General features: G+C 30.7%; 2 protein-coding genes across 2 annotated transcripts; both read left to right on the top strand.

The window, feature by feature from the left end:
- Window positions 1-1,106: 1,106 nt before the first annotated feature.
- On the top strand, window positions 1,107-6,625 carry LOC105557893. Its single transcript, XM_012005283.1, has 4 exons — window positions 1,107-1,163; window positions 1,463-1,608; window positions 1,798-1,930; window positions 6,407-6,625. Exons 1-4 carry the CDS (start codon window positions 1,107-1,109, stop codon window positions 6,608-6,610), a joined length of 540 nt encoding a protein of 179 aa, XP_011860673.1. The 3' UTR covers window positions 6,611-6,625.
- LOC105557880 lies at window positions 6,624-10,293 on the top strand. The gene is made up of 7 exons (XM_012005261.1): window positions 6,624-6,877; window positions 6,955-7,045; window positions 7,141-7,251; window positions 7,321-7,411; window positions 7,811-7,947; window positions 9,323-9,455; window positions 9,957-10,293. The coding sequence occupies exons 1-7, from the start codon at window positions 6,856-6,858 to the stop codon at window positions 10,011-10,013; spliced, it is 642 nt and encodes a 213-aa protein (XP_011860651.1). The 5' UTR covers window positions 6,624-6,855; the 3' UTR covers window positions 10,014-10,293.
- Window positions 10,294-10,900: the final 607 nt, after the last annotated feature.

Below are 10,900 nucleotides of genomic sequence, written 5' to 3' on the forward strand. Positions count from 1 at the left end.
TTTTGTATCTCGATAACTATTCGTCCAAGCGCAAAATAGTACAATACTTTTCTGTTTGTCTTAGTCCCCTCTACCTTCCCATGACCGGAAGTCAATATGTTGCGTAGCACCCTGTATACAATATAAAACAATGCCTATGATTCAATGACGCTGTGCCTCCGCGTTGTTCATATACATATAATCGTTTATATACTTTATATAATGCGTAGCAACGTAAATGTCTCTTTTTCTTACCGGATTGCGGAAATATACGCTGTTCACAGGTCTTTATTAATTAATAACTTATTATTTATTGTTAAAATGGCAAAATGGTACAGAACTTTTCTACTCAGCTTAACCAGCCTTACCTACACTGTGCGAATGTTATACTTATTAAACAGCTTGAATATGTAAAACAACATTTTAAATTTAAAGGTATCATACGACAAAAAATTATACAAATTACTTTCGAACATTCTTTAGTATTTGGCGTTTCCAGTGTGTTTGCTCCTATTGCCGCTAAATTTTTATCGAGTACTTCAAACATTTTGCTGATAAATGATTCTCAAGTACGTCAAATGCATTTCGCAACGGAATACTTTGTCGACCAAGAAAGATACTTCTCTTTAATTTTATTACATCTAAACACAGCATTTTGCATAGGATTGTTTATACTAATAGCTGCAGGAACAATGCTCATTGTATATATCCAACTTGCATGTGGAATGTTTAGAATTTCTAGGTATGAAAAAAATATAGAAGTTGCTATAAGATTCAGATTATGAAAAAATTACATTATTATTATAAATAGAAATTCTGTTTATTACCTTAAACAGAATTGTTATATTTCGAAAAAATTTGAAAATAAAGTTTATCTTGTAAAAACAAAGAAAGAACTCGAAAATATGTTATTTATAGTTACCGTATTAAACGTGCAGTGAGAATCAATATGTTAAAAAACAGTAATACGAGAAATGACAAAATCATGTTTGACGGAATTATTTATGCTATAGATATGCATCGGCAAGCTATGAAGTTAGTATGTAAAAATTATACAAATAAATCATATAATAATATTAATTTGTGTTTGAAGATTGTGTGATCTGCTCATATCTAAATTTGAGATAATGCTGCTCATTCTAGTAGTATTTGGAGTAATCTCTTTGAGTCTCAACCTCTTCCAAGTAAGTCTCTCTTCCAAGGAATCTTTAGTTTGAAAAGGGTCTTTATTTAATATTCCATAATGTAGTTCTATAGTAAGAGAGTGCGTGCTTTTAGTATTAAATTTAATTAATATTTCTAATTAATTCTATGTATAAATAAATAAATACCTCTTTTCTTCAATTAATGAATCGCCATTACCGTTTAATAAGATAACATACCATGTAAAAAGTAACAGATAAAACGTTGATAAAAATTGACCTTTTACTTTTCTCTCCGCATACTTTTTTTTACCTAACTCTTTATAATGATCATACTTTAGATTTTTCAGATTGGTTTATCCCAAGATAGTGTCAAAAACTTATTATTTCCCTCTTTATTCGCAATAACTTGTATTTTATACATGTTCCTAGCCAACTCATCCGGACAGGACGTTATTGATCATACTAATTACGTATTCGTTACTGCGTAAGAGACTTTTATTGTAGAATGTTATTGTACGTGCATACACATAAGCAATTTGTGCATATTTATAATAATAATAATTATAATAAAAGCGTATGTCTTATTTGTAGAATGATTAGAGTCCATGTTAATTATTATTAAACATCTCTTTCTTTTTCAACCTATCGATTCTATGTTTATATAATTTCGCAGGTACAGCGTTCAATGGTACTTGACTCCCTTATACATACAAAAAACGATACTCTTTCTATTGCAAAGAGGCGCCAAAAAGTTTACTTTGAATCTCAAAGGACTTGTTGTCGGATCATTTGAATGTTTTGCTATGGTAAGAACAAACATTACGTATCAAAGTTTACTTGAATATATGATGAATACGTTGAGTGATATCTATTGCAGCTGGTGAAGGCTTCGGTATCTTACTTTGCTGTCATATGTTCGACGCAATAAAAAAGACTGAAAAATAAGTTTAATAGCATGGTATATGTATAATTAATTAAAATGTAATAATATATATTACTTATTATTTAAAAGGTAAGAAAACTTTTACTTTGAGCATGTAGATTAGAGATTTCGCTCAAGCTAACATGTGGAAAATAAAAATTATTTAATCCAAAATATTGCTCTGTTAGACTTTTGCAAAGGCTTCAAAATTAAAAATAATGCATATAAATGCTACATTATTCGAATATATAAAATATAAGTTTAATTTTATATTATATCTTCAATAATTAATTTTACTCGCATGCATAATAATATGCATCAACCATAATATTAAAATAATTTATACTAATTTAATTTATATGCATATGCTTGCATTTTCAAAAATTTTCTGATTATAAGTAAATGATGCATGTAACAAAAAGATATGTAAAGGTTTAAAACAAAACTAGTTCTGTTATGATATTATCTACTGGTGACATACGACAACATGAGCTTGATAAAAAACATGTGCTATGTTTCAAAATGATAGCTAACTCTTTCAAACATGTAGTAATGTGTAAATATATCAATAAAGTTATGGCATCGAAAACGACCAAATGTGACACATTTATATGTATAGACATTTTGTTCACTAATGTCCTTTTTTCTTCATTTTTGTGAGAAGGAAACATCTCTTAAGTTTTCTCATGCGTTGCATTAATTACTTAAGATCGTTAGTAGACCTTTTCAAGGTAAAAACTGCAAAATTGTAAGTGTTTGAATTCATTATAGTGCACTATAATTTTAATACGTAGTATTAGTTTTGTGGTAAAATTTACGATATAAAAAGGAAAATATTCAATTGATCGTACGACAAAAGGAGATGAATAAAATGTCCTCGACTTCATCGTAAGCATATACAGGGTGTTCCGCAATTCTCTGACTGCCGTTCACGAGAAGGTAGAGGGGACTAAGACAAATAGAAAAGTCCTGTACTATTGTGCAATTGGAGCAATAGTTATTGAGATATTGATAATAAAAAATCGCCGTATTAGTCTGACTTACTGCCAAATGTAAGCGCGCGGTGAGATGCGTCCGCTCATCGGCCGCCACTCGAGGCGGTGCGCGGCGGGGGGAAGAGAGGCGCGCTGCTGCCAATCGCGTAAAGCAGTCATTTCATTGACGCTATAATTTAGCGTCAAATATAATCACGTGACTAATGCGGTACACTGAAAAAGCTGAGACGGTCTTAACTTTTTCCCCCACTACATTTTCTTGACGCTGAATTTCGCAAAAGTCACGTGACCTCAATTTACCGCTGGTTTCTAGCGTCCATGTATTAATATACTGATAATAAAGTAACGTGCGCCTGTGTGGTGATACTATTTCAAATCATCACACATATTGCTTTATTATCATTTGAAACCTATGCAACACCTTCTTGTATGCAGTTCCCTTATATGTTCTACACATATAAGAAAAGCATAAATGAAAAAAACACCCATATAGATAATTCCAACCAAATAACATTTTCAAAATAAAAGTCGCTTTCTTTACAACCTTTTGTCTGTGTCTAATATATTTTGAGATTTTGCATTGTATTGTACGAATAGTAAATGGACAGAATGTGGACAATACAATACTGTTCGAAATTTTTTCCGACAGTTCTTATTATTCGATTTATCGTAATGTGCATATTAATATGTGCATATTAAATCTCGTGTGTTAGAAACAGAAAACTAAATATAATTCTTTTCGGCAACAAATTAAAATGTAATTCTTTTTGGCGCAAATTAAAAATGTTAAGACATTAAGAATAGACATGCATAATAGCTAGTATAGGTAGTCAAATTATTTTCGATGATAGATAATTGACTAACAATATTAAAAATAATATTTACTAATTTGAGACTGATATGCCACTATACGTAGTATGCGTGTATACCTCACGAGTGAACACACTAGAATAAAACACGGTGAAACTATGATACACTCAAGAGTGGCGATTGCGACTGCGCGACTTTTGTACAGAAGAAATTCTCCTACAAACGTTCCTTCGTGAGAAAAAGAACATCCGCTAAATTGCTTTTAGCGTGAAATACATCGTTTATTCATGAACCATTTTATAAGAAAATTTTTTAAATTATCAATACTTCGTATATTAATTACGGTTCTAGCTAGCTTGGCGCGAGACACTACCGTGACTCGTGATATTTTATATTGCTTTACATTATATTAGAATCAAAATATGAAAATTTGTGAAAACGTTTCAGCAGAAAAAACAAAGAAATGAACAAAGAGGGGATAAATCCATCGACTGCTTCTCCGTTAAACGCCTCTCTGTATTCTCGACGAGATGATCTGTCTCAACGCTCGACATTTTAACGTCAATCGAATTCTGTTGCTTGTCGTTGGTCTATGGCCTTATCAACGATCACTAATCGTTCGATTTCAATCAATTTTATTTCTTAGTATCTTAGTGACTTACGTTATATTTCAAGTACGTTAAAATTTTAATTTTATTATTGTAAAATAAGCCATTGAATATTATTACATATATCAAATTACTTTAATTATATCTGACTATTGAGAACAGATCATAAAATATTTCTCACTTCTTCAATTGGAGTCTATACGAAGTGTCAACTGACTCAACTAGTATTTACTGTGATACACTTTTGAACATGCGTAATTATGCATAATGATTATGTTTCTTCTCTTGTACTGTATCCAACATTTCACTAAAACTTTTAATGTAATCGTATATGTTTTATTCGAATCTTATGAACTGAATATGACCTCATTAAAGACCGTAACATTTGTACATTGACTAATATATTTTATTATTTTTGACACTGTTGCAACCAAGGTGAATTTCAAAGTATATCTTTATTAAAGTGTACGAGTATTACAAAAAGCCGTGTCTTAACCAACGTGACATAGGCAAGAAGAACTTAGAGTGCAAGTAACATAGAGTGGAGCAGAAATAAAACTTAGTTCAGTAATGCCATCTGGCTTAATTTGGAGTATCTTTTCCTCAACAGACACTAATAACATAGCCTCAGATTCTTACCACATTATACTCAACATTTATTTTTATTTTAAGAATCATTAACTCTCGTTTAATTAAATATATCTATTAAATTTCAATCTGATAAATATAATTAAAGTAAATTGATTATACAGAGTGTCGGATTCGATTTGGACCACTCCAAAGATTATAGTAGATTGGGTCAAACTGAGAAGAAAAGTTATACATATACCGTTTTACAAAATCCATAATTATTATCACGTAATTAAGAAAAACGTCTGAGCCAATAAGTGCACGGAGGAGCTGAAGGCCGGACTCGGCAGACATGTAAAATGGTGTATTATTCTCCTACCATCAGAAAAACTTTTTCGGCGCGGTGTCATATGTCGCGCGTTCGCCCGCTGCGCGCCGTTCGCCCGCTCACCGCTCCCCGCTCGCCCCCGTCTCTCATCGATCGATGCATGACTCCACCTATCGCTATCGGATCTTGAGAGATGTCAACAAATACACCATTTTGCATGTCTGCCGAGTCCGGCCTTCCGCTCCTCCGTGCACTTATTGGCTCAGACGTTTTTCTTAATTACGCGATAATAATTACGGATTTTGTAAAATGGTATATAACTTTTCTTCTCAGTTTGACCCAATCTACTATAATCTTTGGAGTAGTCCAAATCGAATCCGACACCCTGTATATATCAGATACAATTATATTGTATAATAATAATCCATTCAACATAAAATAATTGTGATATAATTATATTAAAATATTACTTGCAATATTTACTAAATTAATATACACAATATGCAGATCAATGGACGATCGACAAATTACAGTTTTCTAATCAGACAAGTTACTGTTGTTTTTTTAATGTGACTAATTTAATTATTAAAAATTATTTTTTGCAGTTTGCTACATTCTTGACGTCAAAATGTACTCCAGAACGCATTCTCAAAGTTTTGTCTAGTTCATTATTTAACATATGTATTGCGATTGAATATAATTCATTTTGGATTAACGCCGAAACAGTAGGAGTGTTATCAATTAAATATGCATTAGTGACACGTAGAATTTTTGAATGTTAAACTATCGGATTTTTATCTGTTTTTATCTGTTAACAATAAGACTAAATGTAAATTAATACGATTCTTCTTAATTTCTTTTTTAGATAATTTCATGACTTGATTTTTAGTATTGAAAGTATAATAGTATAATTATAATAATAAAGATTATTTTAACAAGAAGCAATATAAATAAAAATAAGTTAGTTCTAATTAATAAAAAATACAAAAGTTTGACTATAATTATTTTCGAATTTTAAAAAGTAAAATGACATACAATATTATTAATAGGTAAGACGTTTGTTGGAGCAGCTTCAAGATGTATGTAATAAGTTAAAAGATGAGAACGAAATTGCTATTATAAAAAAGTGGGGGAGTAAGGCAAAATACTATACAACTACACTTATAAGTAAGACAATGGTAGTCATATCTTTTATACAGGGTGCTCCGCAACATTATGACCACCGTTCATGGGAAGGTAGAGGGGACCCATGAACGGTAATCAAAATATTGCGGAGCACCCTGTATGTCCAAAAATAGATGAATTGTAAACAGATTTTTACAAAGTAAAACAGATTCTCCCTATCCTAAATAGAGCAAAATTAAAAAACTAAAAATCAACTAAATGTATGATTTACATGAATAATTTTATATAATTTTTTCAGTACTTTGCTTATGTGGTGAAAGTATTTTTATTTTTATACAAATATGGTCACATATTCAATACATTCTGCCTACTAATGAGTCCCGATTTAATCTCATGTCAGTGAATTTCATAACAGAATATTTTAATGATCAAGAAAAATATTACCATGTAATAATGTTGTATACCGTAACAGCTTCTATCATAGGGATTGTCGCATTGGTAGCGACAGGAACGATGATCATGGCATATATTTATCATGCCTGTGGAATGTTTAATATTGCTAGGTGAGTAAATAAATGTTAAAATAGATGTACAATATTTTGTTTCTTATCTTCTATGAATTTAAATCAATTAATTAGTAGCATAAAATTATTTACAGTTACCGTATCGAACAAGCAATCAATACTTTCCAAAAAAATACCTTAAAAAGTGAAAACAAGATTTATAAAGAAATTAGTTATGCTGTAGATATTCATCGCAAAGCTATGGAGTTGGTATATATTCGATAATGGCTATTTAATATACTAACATAATAAAATAAATTGATTCATCCTTACAGATTTATCGACTATTTGGTATTAACCTTTGAGGAATCGTATTTTTTCTTTATTGTAATTGGCATAATTTGTCTTAGTCTTAATTTTCTTTGGGTAAATATCCGAGCATTTAATTGTAATTTCATAATAGTAAAGTTTCATGAAAAAGTCAAGGAAATAAGAAGACATACGAAAATATTTTTTTATCGCCGTATATTAATTAAAAACAAAAGTTTATAAAAATACTTGTCGCAATATTTTTTTCTCATAAGCCATAACTGCAATATACATATGTGTGTGCGCGCGCGCGCCTTTGTGTGAGTGTATAACGTAAGAAAATCATTATTTCTAAAATAAAAATGCCTAACATTAAAACTAATTAGTAATTCAATATTCTGATCCACTGACATAAATAACGTTTCATTATACAATATAAATAGAACAATATAATTCGATTGCATATTAAAGAAGTTGACCGTAAGTTTATAATAATCAATGCATCACAATGTTTAGGCTACATCGTATAGCAGTAATGTTGAGCAACTTATAATACCCATTTTAATAATATTAACCCTTTATGCGTATTTGTTCATATTGAATTATGTTGCGCAGGAAATTACGGATCACAATGAATACGTATTTGTTACAGTGTAAGTGATATTTCCAATATTTTGTTATACAGGGTGTCGGATTCGATATGGACTACTCCAAAGATTATAGTAGATTGGGTTAAACTGAGAGGAAAAGTTATATACCATTTTACAAAATCCGTAATTATTATCGCATTATTAAGAAAAACGTCTGAGCCAATAAGTGCACGGAGGAGCAGAAGGCCGGACTCGGCAGACATGCAAAATGGTGTGTTTGTTGACATCTCTCAAGAATCGATAGCGAGAGGTGGAGTCACGCATCGATCGATGAGAGATGGGGGCGAGCGGGGAGCGGTGAGCGGGCGAACGGCGCGCAGCGAGAGAACGCGCGACATATGACAACGCGCCGAAAAAGTTTTTCTGGTGGTAGGAGAATAATACACCATTTTGCATGTCTGCCGAGTCCGGCCTTCAGCTCCTCCGTGCACTTATTGGCTCAGACTTTTTTCTTAATAATGCGATAATAATTACGGATTTTGTAAAATGGTATATAACTTTTCTTCTCAGTTTAACCCAATCTACTATAATCTTTAGAGTCGTCCATATCGAATCCGACACCCTGTATAAAAGTATTCATTTTTTATCTTTGTAATAAAAATGACCGAAAATGTTACAGTAAAAGTACTAATCCATTCGTAGAACAAATATAGGGTGTCAAATTTCTCAGTGACGAACTAAAACGTGATGGTAAATTGGGTCAAACTGAAAAGGAAATGTCATGCACCATTTTTCAAAATTTGTAATAGTTATTATACAATTAAAATAAATGTGAATGAACACATAAGGAGGAACACATAATAGACCGAATTCGGTATTCAGAAAAAATCATACATTTGTTAGATATTCTAGCGGTGAATATCACTTGAAGCTTATCATTCACTGTGTGAGAATTTTTTCTGCACGGATTATACGCATAGATCTTACACGTATACATGGACAGGCAATGCAAACTGATGATGTCCGTACTTCTCTCTCTACAAGTGTTCGGAAATATATTTTGCGCATGAGTGCACTAATTATACAGGTTGTTATGTAACATCCGCCTTACCTCTTATACGGATAGAGCGGACTAGACTGAGTCGAAAAATCCTCTACTATTTTGCTATTTTCGTAATAGTTAACGAGTTATTAATTATTAAAAAATCGCTGTCTTAGCCCGGTCTACCGTCCGATTCAAGCTCGCGGCGAAATACGGCTGTTCCTCAGTGGTTTTTCATCTTCAGTTTGACCCAATCTATTATAGTATCACATTTGGTTGGTCCGTAAGGAATTTTAGATACTCTGTATATGTATACTATAGTAAAACATTTTATCGTTATCGTTTACAACCATTAATTGTTATACTTACAATCATTAATTTGTCATTATTTTGCAGATATAATGTTCGGTGGTACATGGCTCCATTACATGTCCAGAAAATGATATTGTTTCTATTGCAAAGAGGCAGTAAGGTTTTTCATGTAATTCTCGGTAGAATATTTGTTGCATCCATGGAAAGTGCCGTCACGGTAACAGAGAGAGAGAGATATATATATATATTTTAAAATATATATTATAATTTATAGCAAAAACTGTTATCCCAAAGAATAAAATTGACAATAACTTTAAGAGTCATTTTGAAATATTTATTATTTGAAAATTACGTATTAGATAACATAAACTATAAAAAGAAGTTTTAATATAGAATAATTTTATATCAAATATTTTACAAAATATAAAAACAAAATAAAATGCTATAATAACAATATCCAAATGCTAACTAACAGTTTCGTAGAGTTAAAAAATAGAACAGAGCATAAAGAAAATTAATGAAATAACTAATAATGTATTGGTTTCTTTATCATCTTCCAGAAATAATAAATTTGTTTACTTCAAAATGTTATAATTTGATTATCCGAAGAAATCAATTATCTTAACATATTGTTCTCAATTGTCTCGCTAAGAAAAACTCTACTATATTTTTAATATAACTTATTACAGAATAAAATAAAAGACACACTTTATTACAGCTACTGAGTACTTCGATATCTTATTTCACTGTTCTCCATTCTATGAAGAAGAATTAAGAGGTTAAATCAATAATAAGAAAATAATAATTTTAATACTGAAATGGGAGAAAAGCAGAGGGGCAGTAAAGATAAAAGAAAAGAAAGATTATGACAATCTTGTATTTTAGATATGGTATGTTGAAATATCAAGTCTACAACAGAAAAAAATTGTTTAAGTAAAAAATTGGGATTTCAAATTGTAATAACTGCAGAATATGTAAAGTTGACAATAACGTTGTCAAAAAGTTGACAAAAAAGACACAATAAAAATACTTTGTTATTTAGATTTTATGTAGTTGTTATTTGTTACACATTACAATTTTACCGTTCAGTTACCGCGATATACATATATCCTCTATCGAGACCTAATTGTATGAGCGGCGACACTTACAATATGTAATGTGAAAAAAGTGATGGAGAGAGGGCTCCCAAATCTCACAATCTACCCGTACAGTGTATGATGTACAGAGTCTATTTGTTATATGCGTATGGTTTTAAACTAGTTTTGAGTCAAGAAAGATTTAACGAGATTTCTACAAGAAATAAATAAGATTAAAATATTTATTCTAAGTACAAACATTCAGTGCTTTAGTATGGGCATAAAAATTTAAACTTTTTATTTAAATATTTTATGTAAATAATTATATAATTATACGTAGGTATGTTTATAAAATATACATATATGTAATTATATGTACATATGGTATATGTATTAGGGTGGAGCATTCAAAAAAATTTTTTAATTTTACAACGCCCGTCGGTGGAAGTGATGCGAATTTGTTTAAAAATAAAAATTTGAAAAGTTTTGACTCGATCGGAGCTCATCTTCTGCCTCCAACTTTAGTTTGAAAATTTGATTATAGGAGTAAAATCATAAAAATTAAAAAGACGCAATTAAAAATTTC

The sequence above is a fragment of the Vollenhovia emeryi genome, unplaced genomic scaffold (genome assembly GCF_000949405.1).
Source record: "Vollenhovia emeryi isolate VEMERY1.0 unplaced genomic scaffold, V.emery_V1.0 DF939409.1, whole genome shotgun sequence".
Classification (NCBI taxonomy): Eukaryota; Metazoa; Arthropoda; class Insecta; order Hymenoptera; family Formicidae; genus Vollenhovia; species Vollenhovia emeryi.

Coding starts and splice junctions, on each gene's coding strand:
- LOC105557893 (XM_012005283.1), top strand. CDS start 1,107: ATGCTGCTCATTCTAGTAGTATTTGGAGTAATCTCTTTGAGTCTCAAC. Junction 1,164..1,462: donor TGAGTCTCAACCTCTTCCAA/GTAAGTCTCTCT, acceptor ATCATACTTTAG/ATTTTTCAGATTGGTTTATC. Junction 1,931..6,406: donor CATTTGAATGTTTTGCTATG/GTAAGAACAAAC, acceptor TATTATTAATAG/GTAAGACGTTTGTTGGAGCA.
- LOC105557880 (XM_012005261.1), top strand. CDS start 6,856: ATGAGTCCCGATTTAATCTCAT. Junction 7,046..7,140: donor GGAATGTTTAATATTGCTAG/GTGAGTAAATAA, acceptor AATTATTTACAG/TTACCGTATCGAACAAGCAA. Junction 7,412..7,810: donor TTAGTCTTAATTTTCTTTGG/GTAAATATCCGA, acceptor CACAATGTTTAG/GCTACATCGTATAGCAGTAA.